This window comes from Haliotis rufescens, unplaced genomic scaffold (genome assembly GCF_023055435.1).
Source record: "Haliotis rufescens isolate VD_foot unplaced genomic scaffold, xgHalRufe1.0.p SCAF_29, whole genome shotgun sequence".
Lineage (NCBI taxonomy): Eukaryota > Metazoa > Mollusca > Gastropoda > Lepetellida > Haliotidae > Haliotis > Haliotis rufescens.
In genome coordinates this window covers 838,107-858,003 of record NW_025963990.1, presented here as the reverse complement: position 1 = coordinate 858,003, position 19,897 = coordinate 838,107, and the positions used below count along the sequence as shown (strand labels likewise).

The window sequence follows — 19,897 nt, the reverse complement described above, 5'->3', positions numbered from 1 at the left end:
GTTTCAGTACCGTTTATGACGAATATATGTCGAAAGATTTATTCTTTCATGTCAAATAAAATGTGAAGATTAGATTAGTACCGAGCAGTTTCGTTACTTGTTTTACAGATCAGGCAGACATTTTCAACAAATATGTTTTAAGACTCTGGAAATATTAGTGTCGGGTATCTTTTATCCAAAGTATTGGTAACATTGACCTTGTAACTAAATCTGTTCTTGCAACCTCAGGTCACCTGATATGAAAGGATAACATTTAGAAAAAACATAATGTATTTTACGTGAGGCATCGGAGGCAAGATACTATTACTTGCACAACTAGCCATGCCCATGAAGAGGACTTCTGTTGAAAATCGGAAGATGTTTTTGTCGGATGACAGATGAAATACAGGGTTTTTGGAATATAATGTAATAGAGGTTTTGTATTTATAGAAATTAGTTTTTGGGATAATTATTAGTCATTCATAAAAAAAATATATATTTGTTTTTGTTTTTACTTTTCACCCTCCTGCCTTCAAGTTTTTAAAACATCTGTAAAACAAGTAATTAAATAGATAGTATCTTAGATTTAAATTTTAATTTATTTTTCCCTCCTATTCAAATTAGTATGAACTTATAGTATTGGTGCTTTTTTAATGTGAGGTCACTGGTATTTATGTGATGTATCTTGTATGTATTGGGCTTGCCACCTGCAGAAATACTACATGATTTATATGTTGACCGGACTGTAATAAGTATGTTAGGTCTGCAATTTCTGTTTCATCTTCTCCCAAGAAAGAGATGTGCAATTTGTTCAGGAAATAAAGAAAAGAAATGTTTACAGTAGTGTTACGAAAATGAAGTATGTCCGTCAAAACCTACTTTCAGTCTTGGCAAACAATTCTATATAGAGCTGGCTATCGATACAGATCATAGAGGTTGATAATCGTTAACTAAATATCGATCAATTATCGATAAATAATTGAGAAGTATCTTTGAACAAATACGCAAAACAAATCCCTAAGAAATCAACATATTTCCTCCACTGGCGAGTGGTGGCACATTTATGCAGGGATTACTTTGTGGCCTTTTTAGATATAACAAAAACAGTCACTTCCCATGTTCAGCAATTAACATTTTTGATAATAACAAGTCTGTTTGATAAATCTAAACTTTTTTTCATCGCAATAGTCAATGTAGGGTATTATCGATTACACAATTTTCATATCGATAATCGTTAATATTTCTTCCCGTTGATGATAATTCTGATCATCGATCTTTTTTGTCAGCCCTACACATGTGTATTTTGCATGTACTATGAATGGGTACCCGGTAGGATGAGATGGCAATGTGATTGTTAACCTTCTGGTGCCTCCCAGGCAGTTTGGGTTGTGTATTGCAGACCTCAAGGCCCAAAGTATTGCTTATACAAAATATGTACAGTGCACTCATATCCCCCAAAACACAAATTTATGGACACATTTCATGTAATTACACTTTCCAAAAATTACATCGTAAATTTCTTTTAAGGTACAAGAGTCACTTTATACTGGCAAATAGTGCCCTTAGAAGGGGTTTGTTGATGGTAGAAGCTTATGTTTGGTCATTTATAAAAAATTCAATTTCACTGGTCATTGTATATACTCCTGTATTCCAGAGTAAATGATGTATTTCCGAATGTACTTGCTAATCATCTGTTGGGGTTGCGATGGAAGCGACATTTCCTGAGGCAAGTGAGTTAACTGACTAGAAAAGTCCAGTTTCCACCCTTGATGAACTAGGCTGGTATTATGGAGTTACCTTTTGGCTGGACTACAAATCTATGCATAGTCCAATCACAATCGGGCAATGAAATCGAAATCTGGTTCGTAAACTGGCATGCACATTTTGGTTCATTGCAGGATTTGAAAAGCATGTGCACAGCCAACTTGTTGTCAACAGATATTTTCTAAATCTTTTCATGTTTTTAATCAAGGTGCTCATGGATTTGATGCACTTTGTGATGTTAGACCCGTTTTATCACAATATAGATCTTGATTCTCGATCAGATCGTCTTGACTGGCGCCACCATTTTGTTGGAAGTAAATGCAAGTGATACGAGAGGTGGAATCTAATTGGTCAACAGGAGAGGCATAGAAGGGAAATAACTCATAATAGCCACTGGTGGCGCTACGATCGAGCCCAGGAATTCCAGCCTAGATCGGCAAGGGGGGAAACTGGACTTTTAAAGTCAGTTAAATCTCTTGCCTCGGGAAGATGTGGAAGCAAAGGTCCGATGTATGCACTGTTTCCAATGTTTGCACCCATGGCACCAGTAACACAAAGGCTTGTTATTGTGTATATTGATGTAAGTATTGATGTATATTATGGCAATGAAGCATTGTTGTGTATGACAAATATATAAATGTTATATGTACCAAATATTTTTTGTTTTTTTTATATACTGCCAAGTGACGACCAATGATAACAGAGGCTAACCCCTCTTTCCTTGAATCCCGGAACTCGTGAAGATCCAGGGTAGAATAGGTCCTCAGCAACCCATGCTTGCTGTAAAAGGCGACTATGCTTGTCGTAAGAGTGACTAACAAGATCGGGTGGACAGGCTTGCTGACTTAGTTGAAACATGTCATCTATCCCAAATCATGCATGGATGGATGCTCATGATATCAATCACGATTGCCTGGTCCAGACTCGATTATTTACAGACCGCCGTCATATGGCTGGAATATTGCTGAGTGCGGTGTAAAACAACCATCCAACCAACCTGAATCCCGGAGACCATCTAATTTTTCACACTGAGTCACATTGCTCACTGCCTGAATCCTGTATACTACTCAACACAAACCTCAAAAGCAGTGAGAAAAGGGTGCGATTTAAAGTAACCATAATTAAAAAATATCAAGTGTAATTTGACTAATGTTTCACCATTATTAATAGAGCACTAGCTGTATCATCAAATCTAGACAATTTATATTGGTGACAAAGACCATTTGTCATTTGATTCTAAAATGTATGAGGAATTCAAGGATGTAGGTGTCGCAGCTGATTTTGAAATATACGGACGGTATTGGCGTATCATTACCGGTGTATGTATAACGTGATTTTGTAAACACTATCCAGAATGGCTGACACAAAACGACTGAGCAACTAATAGATGAAAAGCACCAGTGGCAACAAACTGAAGGAATATCAAAACTTGAATAATAGGTGGCAGACTGTGGGAACGCTGAGTGGGGTGTGCCAGTTCATCGCCGATTAGACCAACGGTGAACAAAATGGTAGGCCGACGAAATCTATATCTTTCAAAGAGCTCTTCGTCGTTGTACATATCAAGTGGATTGAAGCGGTCTCGAATTGTCCGGTGAATTGGTATTTTTTCCTTTTTAGCCCCTAGGCGACACATAAGGCAAACAACATCCGCCATCTTTCTTGCAACAAATTTTGTCTTAAGTCTACTTGGGGGCAGTTTAAGGACTTAAGATCAAATTTTTTCTTAGACTAAAGATATTCTCATAGATTGAGCTTCGTGGTCCCCGATTTAATACAAAATTTGGTCTTAAGTTAGTTTCATGATCCCGGAGCCTGGCCATTTTATATTCATTATCCTACCCAGTATATTATTAAGTTTTATTTTTATTTCTACTACCAACTCGATGATTTTGAGAGAAAAAAACGAAACAAGGAAATAAATATATACATAAATGATGTGTGGTGATTTAAGCAATGTGTAGATGATGTGAGGTGATGTAAGCAATGTGTAGATGATGTGAGGTGATGTAAGCAATGTGTAGATGATGTGTGGTGATGTAAGCAATGTGTAGATGATGTGTGGTGATGTAAGCAATGTGTAGATGATGTGAGGTGATGTAAGCAATGTGTAGATGATGTGAGGTGATGTAAGCAATGTGTAGATGATGTGAGGTGATGTAAGCAATGTGTAGATGATGTGAGGTGATGTAGGCAATGTGTAGATGATGTGTGGTGATGTAAGCAATGTGTAGATGTGTGGTGATGTAAGCAATGTGTAGATGATGTGTGGTGATGTAAGCAATGTGTAGATGTGTGGTGATGTAAGCAATGTGTAGATGATGTGTGGTGATGTAAGCAATGTGTAGATGTGTGGTGATGTAAGCAATGTGTAGATGTGTGGTGATGTAAGCAATGTGTAGATGATGTGTGGTGATGTAAGCAATGTGTAGATGATGTGTGGTGATGTAAGCAATGTGTAGATGTGTGGTGATGTAAGCAATGTGTAGATGATGTGTGGTGATGTAAGCAATGTGTAGATGTGTGGTGATGTAAGCAATGTGTAGATGTGTGGTGATGTAAGCAATGTGTAGATGATGTGAGGTGATGTAAGCAATGTGTAGATGATGTGTGGTGATGTAAGCAATGTGTAGATGTGTGGTGATGTAAGCAATGTGTAGATGATGTGTGGTGATGTAAGCAATGTGTAGATGTGTGGTGATGTAAGCAATGTGTAGATGATGTGTGGTGATGTAAGCAATGTGTAGATGATGTGTGGTGATGTAAGCAATGTGTAGATGTGTGGTGATGTAAGCAATGTGTAGATGATGTGTGGTGATGTAAGCAATGTGTAGATGTGTGGTGATGTAAGCAATGTGTAGATGTGTGGTGATGTAAGCAATGTGTAGATGATGTGAGGTGATGTAAGCAATGTGTAGATGATGTGAGGTGATGTAGGCAATGTGTAGATGATGTGAGGTGATGTAAGCAATGTGTAGATGATGTGAGGTGATGTAAGCAATGTGTAGATGATGTGAGGTGATGTAAGCAATGTGTAGATGATGTGAGGTGATGTAAGCAATGTGTAGATGATGTGAGGTGATGTAAGCAATGTGTAGATGATGTGAGGTGATGTAAGCAATGTGTAGATGATGTGTGGTGATGTAAGCAATGTGTAGATGTGTGGTGATGTAAGCAATGTGTAGATGTGTGGTGATGTAAGCAATGTGTAGATGATGTGAGGTGATGTAAGCAATGTGTAGATGATGTGTGGTGATGTAAGCAATGTGTAGATGTGTGGTGATGTAGGCAATGTGTAGATGTGTGGTGATGTAAGCAATGTGTAGATGATGTGAGGTGATGTAAGCAATGTGTAGATGATGTGAGGTGATGTAAGCAATGTGTAGATGATGTGTGGTGATGTAAGCAATGTGTAGATGTGTGGTGATGTAAGCAATGTGTAGATGTGTGGTGATGTAAGCAATGTGTAGATGTGTGGTGATGTAAGCAATGTGTAGATGTGTGGTGATGTAAGCAATGTGTAGATGATGTGAGGTGATGTAGGCAATGTGTAGATGATGTGTGGTGATGTAAGCAATGTGTAGATGATGTGTGGTGATGTAAGCAATGTGTAGATGATGTGTGGTGATGTAAGCAATGTGTAGATGATGTGAGGTGATGTAAGCAATGTGTAGATGATGTGAGGTGATGTAAGCAATGTGTAGATGATGTGTGGTGATGTAAGCAATGTGTAGATGTGTGGTGATGTAAGCAATGTGTAGATGTGTGGTGATGTAAGCAATGTGTAGATGATGTGTGGTGATGTAAGCAATGTGTAGATGTGTGGTGATGTAAGCAATGTGTAGATGATGTGAGGTGATGTAGGCAATGTGTAGATGATGTGTGGTGATGTAAGCAATGTGTAGATGATGTGTGGTGATGTAAGCAATGTGTAGATGATGTGTGGTGATGTAAGCAATGTGTAGATGATGTGAGGTGATGTAAGCAATGTGTAGATGTGTGGTGATGTAAGCAATGTGTAGATGATGTGAGGTGATGTAAGCAATGTGTAGATGATGTGTGGTGATGTAAGCAATGTGTAGATGTGTGGTGATGTAAGCAATGTGTAGATGTGTGGTGATGTAAGCAATGTGTAGATGATGTGTGGTGATGTAAGCAATGTGTAGATGATGTGAGGTGATGTAGGCAATGTGTAGATGATGTGTGGTGATGTAAGCAATGTGTAGATGATGTGAGGTGATGTAAGCAATGTGTAGATGTGTGGTGATGTAAGCAATGTGTAGATGATGTGTGGTGATGTAAGCAATGTGTAGATGATGTGAGGTGATGTAAGCAATGTGTAGATGATGTGTGGTGATGTAAGCAATGTGTAGATGATGTGTGGTGATGTAAGCAATGTGTAGATGTGTGGTGATGTAGGCAATGTGTAGATGTGTGGTGATGTAAGCAATGTGTAGATGATGTGTGGTGATGTAAGCAATGTGTAGATGATGTGTGGTGATGTAAGCAATGTGTAGATGTGTGGTGATGTAAGCAATGTGTAGATGATGTGAGGTGATGTAGGCAATGTGTAGATGATGTGTGGTGATGTAAGCAATGTGTAGATGATGTGTGGTGATGTAAGCAATGTGTAGATGATGTGTGGTGATGTAAGCAATGTGTAGATGATGTGAGGTGATGTAAGCAATGTGTAGATGATGTGAGGTGATGTAAGCAATGTGTAGATGATGTGAGGTGATGTAAGCAATGTGTAGATGATGTGTGGTGATGTAAGCAATGTGTAGATGATGTGAGGGTATGTAGTGAGTAAATGTTGTATGGTTGGTTGGTTGGTTGGTTGTTTTACGCCGCACCCAGCACTATTCCAGGTATATGACGGCGGTCTGTAAATAATCGAGTCTGGACCAGACTGTCCAGTGATTGATATCATGAGCATCGATCCACGCAATTGTTATCGATTACATGCTTCAACCAAGTCAGAGAGCCTGACCACCCGATCCCGTTTGTCGCCTTTTACGGCAAGCATGGGTTGCTGAAGACCTATTCTACCCCGGATCTTCACGGGTCATTGTAAGGTGATGTAGTCAGCTGATGTAATTGTCTAAAAAAAAGCAACGGAAATATTTGCATAAAATAAGAGATCTCAACCAAAAATAAGAAATCTCAACCAAAAATGAGAAATCAAAAGCAAGATTCCGACCAGGATCAAATAGTAATGATCACGGGTGTTCGCGTAAAGGTCAGCGTATCCTGCCCCACAGGTAGCATCCATCACAAACACATGCAAAGGCAAGCCAATTGTTCACCTGAAATACGCACGGAATAGGGTACAAGTGAAAATATGGACTTGAATCATACATGATATAAACGCGTCATAGAATACTTCCACATCTCATTTGTTTGTAAACTAATGCTGGGGAAACGTGGGTGCGTTGTCTGTTGCAATTTGTTTCTTTTTTCCGGAATGCTTATTTTGTAAATATTGTTTCATTTTTAAATAAATGGTTATTTATTCATTACAGACATGGCTGGGCGCTCTGAGGGACAATACATGCAAGGTATTTTGTACTGTTACGTAGATGGAGACTTGTTATGTGACGTGTGTATACAGGCACAAACATGTTTGTGGTTTTATGTTTGTTACAGGAATTGAAGACTTTCAATTTTCCAAAAGTCAACTTTCTCTTTATGTCGAGCCATAATCTGTCAGCTCCAGCCTTTGGTGTCACTAAGCTTTTTTCCATGTACAACTGCACGTTCTCTTTCGACAAATATTTGAAAGAGCGTTATACGTTTTTGCCAAAATATTGTCTAGTAAGGGTTACACATGTTGCACATTGTACACGTAAAACATGGCGTCCATGGTGACACATCCTGGCTACTTGCGTGTGCAAATAACTGACACAACCACATACACATTAGAAATTCAGTAAACTACGGTTATAACGAACTCAAAGGGACTTCTAATTTTAGTTCGTTATAACCGTAGTTCGTTATAAGCATATATACAGCATAACTACAGCAAATAGTCGGGACCAAAAAGTAAGTTCGTTATATCCGTCAGTTCGCTATAAGCGTGTTCGTTATAACCGTAGTTTACTGTACTCGTTATTCCGACATAACCATATGCAACCAAGCGTCGGATCAACGGGACTTGGCTGTAGTTTATTGATCGGGTACAACGAAGGAAAATGCCTTCAAAAGTATACATGACTGAAAATGAAAAAAACTGATTGAAGCTGGCCAATAACAGGATGTATTGGCCAGACACTTTCCTAAATCTAATGTGACATCAGTTGCAGTCGACTTGAGACAGCAAGGTGTCACATTATCCTATTAAGACAAGTTCCCAGACATATGACCAATGGAACACCTTTAGTATGTTCTGGGCCGAAAGATTCGCAACCGACCTTAGGGTTTCCAGAATTTGGAACAGCTTGGGCAGGCCTTACAAGCAGAGGCGCGGTCGGGTAGCCTAGCGGTTAAAGCGTTCGCTCGTCACGCCGAAGATCCGGGTTCCATTCCCGACATGGGTACAATGTGTGAAGCCCATTTGTGGTGTCCCCCGCCGTGATATTGCTGGAATATTGCTAAAAGCGGCGTAAAACCATACTCACTCACTCTTACAAGCAGAATGGCGAAGAATGTAAAGGAGACAAACCCTGCGAGACATATCCCTTGCTAGGAGCCTTTTGTCCGTAACATGAATAATAACGTTACATTAACGTATGCCCTTTATAGATCCTTCAAATTATACATAATGCATTAAAGAACGACAAAAGTTCCTTCCTGCGTGCCGTCACTGCTTGACTCAGTAAAACTATCAAACCATTTTTTAATATTGATCAAGAAATTGTTCACACGCAATACAGTTGAAAGGCATAACAGAGCACGAAGATATTGCAGTGGGACTCAAAACATATGTTACGTTTTTCGCGATATTTTTAACTTTTTTACCTTTGTCTTTTAATTCTATGATGCTCTAAATTCTCATTTCCTCGCACTCTTAACAGTATCTCCTCATAAACTACTGCGCCAATGAAGCCAAAACGTCCATGCTTGTTTCCACCAGTGATAGCACATGAAGGTGTTCAAGTTGTTCCAATGCGATTTTTTACAATATGGCCGCAACGGCAGCTACACTAACATAAAGCTTTATATAGAGAATCTTACCCGAATGTCTTTGGATATCGAATATATCAACACGAGTTGATAAAAGTGGAAAGATTCCGAGGCTTGCCGAGGATTTTTGCCACTTTTATCAACGAGTGTTGATATATTTGATATCAAAAGTCACGAGGGTGAGATTTTATTTATCATCCAACATCATTCTTCCAACTTTTTCAATTTGTAGACAGTAATTAGCAGTGTCTTCAGTGTAAAAAGTACTGCTAACAGCTTCAGTAGCAGAGCCATTAGTGATGTCATTTGATTGTGACGTCATGGCAACCAGTGACGTCACAATGGTCTGCAAAGCATTGTGATGTAATTTCATTGCAGCGATATCTACAGTGTAGATATCGCTTGATCTAATCCAAGCAATATTTCCTGTGGGAGCCAGTTTTGGATGATAAATGGCCATCAACTAAAATTATTTTAGCTCAAACGTACTTAAATGCTCTTAAAATTTCCCCAATTGCAGTTTTTTTCTGTGTAAAACATCTCCTCTGACTGTGGAAGATGAACTTTGACATGCATGTGTATCCTTATTAGGACATAATGTTTTGTGCAAATCGTTAGGATTTAAAACAAATTTTCTCTTTGAAGTTGAAGTGAGTGATTGTGTTGGGTTTTAACAGTATTCCAGTTATATCGCGGTGTGTCAGGTTAATGTGGGAGGAAAGCCCGAAGTGAGGCAGGTCTCAGACGTTTACCACTTCGGTGAAACCCGCGAACACAGGTGTGGTGCTGACAAACCTAGAAACATAATGGGGGCGAACCGGGATTCGAACCCACAATCATAGGTTTCTGGCGTAGCCAAGGGACGCAACTCTGCACAGCGAATGGCGGCGCCTGAAACGACTGGGCCACCCGTGCCCCTCAGTTGAAGTTGAAGCTTTGTGTAAAGTAAATATAGCGGTTGTGTTTGAAACAATGTTATACAATAGTATATTCATTCGTGCAGATTTAGAGTGAGTGAGGGAGTTTGATTTTACGCCGCTTTTAGCAATATTCCAGCAAAATCACGGCAGGCGACTAACGGGATCGGTTGGTGAGGCTCGCTGACTTGGTTGATGCATGTCATCGATCCCAATTGCATGGATCGATGCTCATGATATCAATCACTGGATTGTCTGGTCCAGACTCGATTATTTACAGACCGCCCAAAAAAAACAGGCTAGTGGTTGGGTGTGTAAACGGCATTGTATCAAACTAAGAAACCGTTAATGGTATTAATTACTTATTTATTATTTATCATAGAGGTAAACAACCACGGGATTTGGTTATTGCCTTACTCTTAGGTACATATTGATTAATTTATCAAGTGCCGATTAATTCATACATATACATTATGTATAAAACTAAACAGCATCTCAGAGAGCGGTCTATTATGGACACACGGGTGTGAATATCATTTGGTGTGTGGGGTGTGTGTGTGTCCAGGTCCCATGACGTACATATACACGTGGGGCACCGTGGCGAGGAGGAGGGGTGTGTGTCTCCAAGTCCCATGACGTACGAGGGGTGTTCATTAAGGATTTCCCCTAAACCACCTAGGGTTATCATATTTGGTTGAAATTTCACATGTGTAATGATACATGTATCTATGGGTTATGTCTGAATTTGCAGCACCGAACTATTACTCTTACCACTTTTACAGGTGCTATGATCGAGTAGGGTGTGACAATGGAGCCAGTAGAATACCGAGCAGTGATTAGATTCTTATATTTGAAAGGTCGCACACCAACAGAAACTTTCGATGAAATGAAAGCAACTTATGGGAAAGATGCCCCATCATATGACGTTGTTAAACACTGGCATCGCCAGTTCAAGTGTGGTCGGACATCTGTGAAAACAGCTGCCATTCCTGGTCGCCCCCATTTAGCCATTGATGAGGACACTATCCATCAAGTGGAGACCGCCATTTTGGCAGACCGACGTATAACTGTTCGCCAGTTAGCACAAGATGTCAAGATTAGTGTAGGGTCTGTGGAAAAAATCTTCCATGACAAGTTGAACATCCATAAGGTGTCTGCACGATGGATTCCCAGGTTGCTCACACCTTTCCAAAAGCAGGAACGAGTCAATTGCTCAAAGAGCATGTGCAAAAAAAACCAGGCAAACTTTTTTGACAGACTTATCACACAGGATGAAACTAGGGTCCATCATTATGATCCTGAGACTAAAGTTCAGTCGATGCAATGGAAGCATGTGGAGTCACCACCCCCAAAGAAGGCACGTGTCCAACCCGCTGCAGGCAAGGTCATGCTCACGGTGTTTTGGGACCAGCACGGAGTAGTGATGATGGATTTCTTGGCAAAGGATACCACAATTACAGGAGCTTATTATGCTTCACTGCTGCGGAAATTGCGGGACGCTATCAAGCTTAAGAGGCGTGGCATGCTGACCAAGGGTGTCCGTCTCCTGCAAGACAATGCTCCAGTACACAACTCTCATGTTGTCCAGACAGAAGCGCGGTCCTGTGGCTATGAAATCCTTCTACAACTTCCTTACTCTCCTGACCTTGCACCATCTGACTTCCACCTCTTTCCAACCATGAAGTCATTTTTGAAGGGAAAACGTTTCACAGATGATGAAACACTGATTACTGAAGTCAAGTCCTGGTTTGAGACGCAAAATGAGTGCTTTTACAAGCGAGGTCTCCATAGTTGCATAAAACGATGGGAGAAATGTGTAACTCTTGGTGGTTCCTATGTGGAGAAAGACTAATACCTATGCCAAGTTTCATTCCACTAGGTCCATCGGAAGTGGGTCAGGGGAAATCTTTAATGAACACCCCTCATACCTCTACACTAGGGACAACGTGGCGAGGGGGAGAGGTGTGTGTCTCTCCAAGTCCCATGACGTACATCTACACGTGGGGCAAGGTGGCGAGGGGGAGGGGTAAGTGTGTGTCTCCAAGTCCCATGGCGTACATCTACGCTGGTGTGTGGGGGTATGTCTTCAAGTACTAAAACGTCAGGGAGAGAGGGATGTGTTTTCATTACAGTGTACTCAAATGGTTGAGGAAGAGGATAATAATGTTTCAAACTCGTTTATTTAGCTATTTCGATGCTAAAATGTTAGTCTCCCAAACGTGCCACAATGTTTTAGGCTATTCCGATAGGTTTTTTTTGTATAGAGAGCCCCTCGTGTTAAAGGGAAGCTATATAGTTTTGAAGAAGTGGTTTTGAGCGACTCTTTTCACGTTGTTTTGTGCTGACGTTAACAAAGAGATACTAAGATTTCAAACCCGTTTATTTAACTATTTCGATGCTAAAATGCTAGTCTCCTAAACGTGCCACACTCTTGTTGGCTGGGAGTTTTGTATATAACGACACTTTTCACGTTAACATGTACTCAATTGGTTAAGAAAGAATACATATAAAAAATCGAGGGAGGGAAAGTAATATTTGGAAGCATGTGATGACTGATGAGAGCACCTTACCATATCCCCGGATTGTAGTCCAAAGAACCACGCATAAAAAAGGACAACAAACCCCTAGTCAAAACAACCACACTGTATATATATAGTCAAAAGCCACACAATACAAAGTAAGTGATTATGTCTTTACGCCCCTTTTAGCATTATTCCAGCAATTTCAAGGCAGGGAACACCAGAAATGGGCTTCACACATCTTACCAACAGTTTTATTTGAATCAAGTGAATAAAGTTGGGGACGAGTGATACTTGTACAAATACCCCCCCCCCCCCCCCTTCTCATGTGGCCATTTTGACTTTTTAGTGTGACGTTTTGGCTTTTTGGAGTGGCCGTTTAGACTAGGACCTGTGGCCCTTTTGACCTCTTCCCATATCAACCTACACTTCACCTCACGTTCGCTATATGGCTAAAATAATGCCTATGCGACGATAAATTTTTAACTCGCTCACTCATTGATTAAGTCCATTCAACACGGATTTATCTTACTCCGGCTCTGACATTTTGTCTATGTGTGGGCCATTCTCGTCTATCATCCACTGTTTGCATTTTGTCTAATTCCAATATTCGAAAAAACAGCAACAATTTTATTTTCCAAACTTGGTGAGTTTACGCTAACTTATAGACTGGGTTCCTGTCTACATAAACTAGTAAATCGCGCTAAGCTTGCGTCGCGTACCAACAGTGGAACCAGTTTCGTTCGTGTTTTCATTACCCAGAAGTCCTAATAACATATGTCTGCGCCCGTGGGAGGAATGTTCTGTTGATATAAGCTGGTGCCGTTTACATGATTAACACCAGTGTCAGTGATGTAAAAAGAACCTAACTAACGTTACCAGTACTGTAACAATCATGGCATCTTTCTGGAGACAATTCTCTAAGCTTGGCTCAGTCGCAAACGTTTATGCCAAGGCATGTGTTCAGCATAGCAAGTTACTGGCGGTGTCGGCAAATCGGCCTGTACTGGGATCTTCGGAAGCACATCAGCTCCTGCCTGTTTCATCTGTAGTCACTCAGTCCAGATGGGCGTCGTCCGACTCTCCACAGACTACAGATTACGCCCCACCATCGCCGTACAAAAACCCGGGGCCTAGAAGATACGGATATGTTCCGAAAATGTTTGCAGGAGGTTAGACTCTTAATTCTACGTTTTACTTTTTTTAAGACTATTCGATTTTCTTGAATTCTTTGCTTCGCTATTATGAATAGCGGTAGACTTGCACATAGTCCCTGATATAATCTATACCGTTAATTAAAAAGAATACAATCAAGTTTAGCGAACGTAGCTAGGATAGTGCTATTTGGCTCAGGCTGCAATTCTTGTAGCCAAGAGCCGCGATGGTGTCCAACAGTCAAGGCATTACCCTACATCACGGCCAAGACTGTGGAATACGTAGGCTATTTCTTAATTGCTTCACAAGGGCGGTCGGATAGCCTAGTGGTTAAAGCGTTTGCTCGTCACGCCGATGACCCGGGTTTATCCCCACATGGGTACAATGTGTGAAGCCCATTTCTGGTGTCCCCCATCGTGATATTGCTGGGATATTGCTAAAAGCGGCGTAAAACCTCACTCACTCACTAAATGCTTCACAGATTTCACTTTTCAATCGTCAGAGTTAGTTATGTAAGCATGGTTAGGGTCAGCTGGTTAGAGTAAGTTACCCCAAACTCGATCCTTTGCCCTTGGAGTTGGATCCCTTTTCTGATCGACTGCCTCTGTGGTCAAGTGTATAGAGTGTCTGCCCGGAGAGTGGATGGTCAGGTTTCGATCCACGGTCGCTTCATACCTAAAGATGTTAAAATATTGGACTTGTTGTTACCCTGCCGGGTGCTCGGCATTAAGGGGCTAAAACAAGGACTGGTTGTCTCGGAGTCGGTATACTGTGTCTGAGTGGGGTATTCCTCTTAAACAGGCATGGTATCTCAGTGGGCTAGCGCAATAAAATTGGCATTAGTTGTACTAGTACAAGCAGCCACACACATAGATATGCATGCACATCACTATATAAGTGCAATAATCTTGAACACATTTTTTAACCCCATTTCACCTCACCTCACCTCACCCTTTCCAATCAAGCATCCTTAATAATCTTTGGGGTTTGTACCCCTGTCCGATCAAACACCCCTTAACGATCCTTAGGGTTAGTTGTTGGATAAGGTATGGGTTTGATATCACTTTTAACGAATTAATCCAGTGTAGTTTGAGGAAACTCTGAACAACTGGCATGAAGTTTTGAGAAAATAGGAGTAAACAACCGGGTGCTGATGACTTTGTAAACATCACTTGTTATTTGTGATAGCGCACATGGTCCCATGGTGACATGTTGGCTGATGGTGATGTGATGAACTCATTAGCCTAGCTTAGCTACAAGCTGGCTTTGTGAGTTTGATCTCCCATCCAGCTCTCATTGAAACCCGAAAAAGTGCCTGGTAAAGTACACTTCTCCCAGTCAAATGCTGCTAATTGTACAAAGGAACCTCTAGTATTAAGAAGCCCTCAAGGCTATGACATTGGTCTGAGAATGAATATATATTAGGTGGTCCAACAGTCAAGACATGACCTACTTGGCCGATTACCCCTCATATTGTCTTGGGATTTTTAAGAAATATGTCATGTGGGTTCATGACTGAAAAGTGGATATCTCTGCACATACTACCTTATAAATTTTCCCATTGATACAACTGTCATTATTTCATTACCACACCTTTGGGTAAAATCATCTTGGGCAACCATTTACATTATGTTTTAACGGTCACCGAGTTCAACGTGTTAACACCATCGTCGCTCTCGGCTAGGGTATAGGCTGATACAGCTGAGAAGGGGGTGAGAATTGAAACAAGGTGACCAGCATAGTAAGTATACATGATATATGCCCTGGAGTCTGCAAGAGCATGGCAAGAGAGGCTAATCCAGAGATGTCATCTTGTTGTCTTTAAGTCATAAAGATAAAAAATATACCAAAAAATACCCCCTGATACAGGAAGATGATCCAAATGAATCTGAGAGCCGTGATGGGGTTGGACAGGAATACACCGGAAAATGGCAACAATAAAAAGCTCCAACTTCAAAAAGAGTAGCTAATTTTTATAAAAATGGCGTGAACTCTTTTCTTTACCATAAATATTTGCCTGTGCATCAGTCATAAACAAGAATAAATAAATGCAGGTAAATTTGGTGAAGACTTTTGTATCTGATGTTCAATATGGCCCCCTTGGCAGCCATATTGTAATAGCTACTTATGGCCGTTTTAACCTGTTGGCTACATATCCAGGTGAGCTACAGAGCAATGGCACTACTATCAAATGTCTGAAAAGGTTAAACAGTGCATAAATTATAATAACTCACAGTTGCAAATATTTGTCAATGATGATGGTAATAAGTTGATATGGACACCCGCTTTCAACATGTACAATAAACGGCCCAAACTTGAACATGTTGAATCCTCTACGGACTCATTGAATCATTTCTGTAGTGTAACTGTAAGTCAGTTTGTTTATTTGTTTTTGCTGTTACAGGAGTCCTGCCAAGACATGGAAGAAAACCTCTGCCAATACCAACATACAAGCAGCCTGACAATTGGAGTACAAAGAAAGCATTGTTTGGACAAAATGATTACATTGGTGAGACCAACAGTGAGAGCTTCACCCTAGTACCTTTTGATACCACATATATCATGTATATCAATATTGATTATAGTAGCACAGCTCTGAGGCTTGCCGAGGAGGACTTCTACTTTTATTGATGTGTGTTGATGTATTTGATATCAAAAGACAAGGGGTGAGGTTTTATTCATTATCCAACATCATTCCAAATCTTTGTGTACAGAACAGTGTATTAACTTGAGGACCACCATGACATTACTTTCATTTCAGATATCATGAGGGGCGGTGGGGTAGCCCAGTGGTTAAAGCGTTTGCTCGTCACGATGAAGACCCGGGTTCAGTTCCCTACATGGGCAAAATGTGTGAAGCCCATTTCTGGTGTCCCCTGCCGTGATATTGCTGGAATATTGCTAAAAGCGCTGTAAAACCCAACTCACTAACTCAGATATCATAAAATTATGAATGTACATCACCTCGCAAAGGGGGTGGTCGGGTAGCCTAGTGGTTAAAGCGTTCGCTTGTCCCGCCAAAGACCTGGGTTGGATTCCCGACATGGGTACAATGTGTGAAGCCCATTGCTGGTGTCCCCCATCGCGATATTGTGGTGTCCCCCACCGTGATACTGCTGGAATATTGCTAAAAGCGGCATAAAACCATACTCACTCACTCACCTCGCAAAGATATATCAAAATGCCCTTGTTTAGTTTGGCTGACACTTTTGTGGTCAAGATATTTTCTGTAGCAGTACAATACTGGTCCAACTTCAACACCTTTATATTGCATTTACATTTGTTTTTGAACTCCTGGAACTGCACTCTCTGATCGTGCTGATTGCCCCATACTATATCATGGAATGCTGAGTCTGCAGTCTTGGTGTTATTGTTTGCTGATTAGTTTTTATAGTTCAAGGGCAGGGATACTCGCAAACAGTTTAGACCAGGGCTTGACACTCACTTCCAAGTTGGTCACACATTACTTTCATCATCTTCTTGGGGCAAGGGATTTAACTCACTATAAATGTCCAGTTTCCACCCTTGCCAAACTAGGCTGGAATTATGGAGTTATGTTTGGACTAACAAGTCTATGTGCAAAGTCCAGTCAAAATCGAAATGACGAAATGATGTGACGAAATGACATCCGGTTCATAAAATGTCGTGCTGATTTCGGTCGATTGCAGGATTTGCAAAGAATATGTATGGCCAACTCGGTGTCAACAGATATTTTCCAAATCTTTTCATGTTTTTAATCAAGGTGCTCAAAGGATTTCATGCACTTTGCGAAGTAAGATCCGTTTTATTACAATGTAGATCTTGATTATTGATCAGGTCGTCCTGACTTTGCTTGAAGTAAATGCAAGTGATGTGAGACGTGGAATCTGATTGGTCAATAGGAGGGACATAGAAGGGACATAACTCGTAATAGCCACTGGTGGTGCTACAATCGAGCCAAGAAATTCCAGCCTAGTTCAGCAAGGATGGAAACTGGACTTTTACAGTCTGTTAACTCCCTGGCCTCAGGAAGATGTTCTTTCTTATTTTCCAGTATTTGTTGTGCAAGGTTGCTGTATTGGGTTACGTGAATAGTCCTTTTTCAGATCTCCCTACAAGATATTGACATGAATTAATGAAGCAAGAGATATGTGTGGGATGGTATATACATTTTATTGGGAAAAATGGTGAATGTGAAAAGGATATTTTTAAACTTGAGGACCATATAACCATGGTAATATAAGACTGTCAGGAAGTGAGAAGCACACAGAATAATGGTGGCCTAATCCTGTGATTTGACTTGCAGATATTCTTGGTAGTGGGAACGTTCACCCTGTGGATCTGATGCGAGGTCCTGAATGGCTTATCGGCTTCAATGGCAACGAACTTCAGCGTCTGGTGCGGCGGATCCGTTTCCAGGGTAACAGGTTGAAGGCATATTACCCAACCAAGTACCTTCAGATACAGAAACGAATCAGCTTCCTCTACAAGAAGTATAACCATCATCGCATCTCCAAAAATAGATAAGCCTAGAGCATTCTTCATTGTAAGTCTTGTATGCTGTTAGTGAGATCAGGCTCAGGCCCGTTATTTCATCAGGTGAAACTGTATCCTCATCCCTGCCAATTCTCACATCGTTAAGTAACAAGTAAGAACAAACATTAAGGTATGGTTGGTCACTGCCACTAGCCCGTTGGTCCGACGCTAGTGAAAATCATGAGGGCTAGTTGTATTCTTACCAGTATGTAGTTCATGCTGTACATGGGTACACTACTGCTCAAAAGTAAGTGCCCTGCTTCATCAGCATATCTTGTCTTAGTGATGTAGGAAGTGAAGATGTGATAATGGTTTGTGTGAAACGTGTGTGAAGTGTTGGAGAAATGTGAATAATAAAGACATTCAAAACAATCTGGTTACTTTGATCATGGTTGTTGTTTGTTTTATCTGCATAATCTTTAATCTCGCGCCAAATCGTGCCAAAAATAATTTGCTGCACTGGCGGGATTCTGTCACTGGAACTCGTTATTGATCAGTGAATATAAATCTATACCTCCTTTATGGAAAATTCTACTTATATGTAGGGGATATATATTTTTATTTATAGACCAATAACGAGTTCCTGAGGAATCAGTATTGCTATAGTTCATTCAAGTCAGGGGGGCGGTCGGGTAGCCTAGTGGTTAAAGCCTTTGCTCGTCACGCCGAAGACCCAGGTTCGATTCCCGACATGGGTACAATGTGTGAAGCCCATTTCTGGTGTCCCCGCCATGATATTGCTGGAATATTGCCAAAATCGGCGTAAAGCCATACTCACTCACTTTAATCTCTATGGTATGGCTGTATAAATGTGTTGTACTCTGGTGTTTGGGGCTGGTTCTCAGTCAGGATTCAGGGATTTATTCCAGTAATGGCGGTCTTGAGTCCACTGCTAGACGTGTTTCCATGATTTCTCCTCTTACCTCATAAACATAATACAGAATATATAATACCAGTTTCATTTGTCATGGTACTTTTGGAGCAGAAGGTTGTACGTACGCCATTATGCGCCAGGTTGCAATATACATATTGAAACCTTCTAATGCGAGTTATACTGTTGCACTAGGCAGAACACCCTCGCCTCAGGAAGATGGCGCACAGCCTACATGGTGGATTAATATGACAGACGTGTCTCCCCTGATGCTCTCATTATTGGTGAGATGAAATAGGATTTAACGTTGTGTCCAAGCTTATTCCACTTTGATTGCGACATGCATGCACGTGTCTGTGTGGTTGCTTGTACTAGTCCGGACTGATGACCATCGACTACATCACCACTATCAACCACATCCACACCATCCACCACATTACACCACCATCCACCATATCGCCATCATCAACCACATTGCCATCGAACACATCACCACCATCGACCACATCGCCACCATCGTCCACTTCGCCACCATCATACAAACATAACAAAAACAACATGTACAATTTTAACTGCAAACAGTTTATTACAAATAAAAAGATATCATAAATCGGAAATAATTTCAAAAGTAAACAACAGCTTATACATGATACATGATACTGTAACAAACGTACATTGAAAGAGAATGCAGATGTATCATTAACACAGGGAGTCTTACATGGTGTTGTGAATGAAAAGTGGTGGAAGTAAATTTAAATATGATTTCACTTGCCTCGAGTTAATTCAACAAATTGTCTTAATGTTAGAAAAAATGTATTGAAAAAATAATTAATAACTTATTAGACCATGATGAATGAAGCCGCTCAAATGACTGTGGCATGGAGCTTTGATAAAGATGAAAGGAGCTTAAAAATTGTTCGTAAAACTTCAATTTTGTAATATATCTAAAGGACATTTCACAACATGTAAAACTACTATCAAAAACTATGCAAAACACTCCTGAATAGCAATGGTGATTGAATTATACCAGGCAGAAGGATGTGCATAAATCAGGT

The 19,897-nt window shown here is 40.6% G+C and overlaps 1 protein-coding gene across 1 annotated transcript; it reads left to right on the top strand.

The window, feature by feature from the left end:
• Positions 1–13,054: 13,054 nt before the first annotated feature.
• LOC124124552 (39S ribosomal protein L51, mitochondrial-like) lies at positions 13,055–18,343 on the top strand. Its single transcript, XM_046487744.2, has 3 exons — positions 13,055–13,473; positions 15,861–15,965; positions 17,742–18,343. Exons 1-3 carry the CDS (start codon positions 13,197–13,199, stop codon positions 17,960–17,962), a joined length of 603 nt encoding a protein of 200 aa, XP_046343700.2. The 5' UTR covers positions 13,055–13,196; the 3' UTR covers positions 17,963–18,343.
• Positions 18,344–19,897: the final 1,554 nt, after the last annotated feature.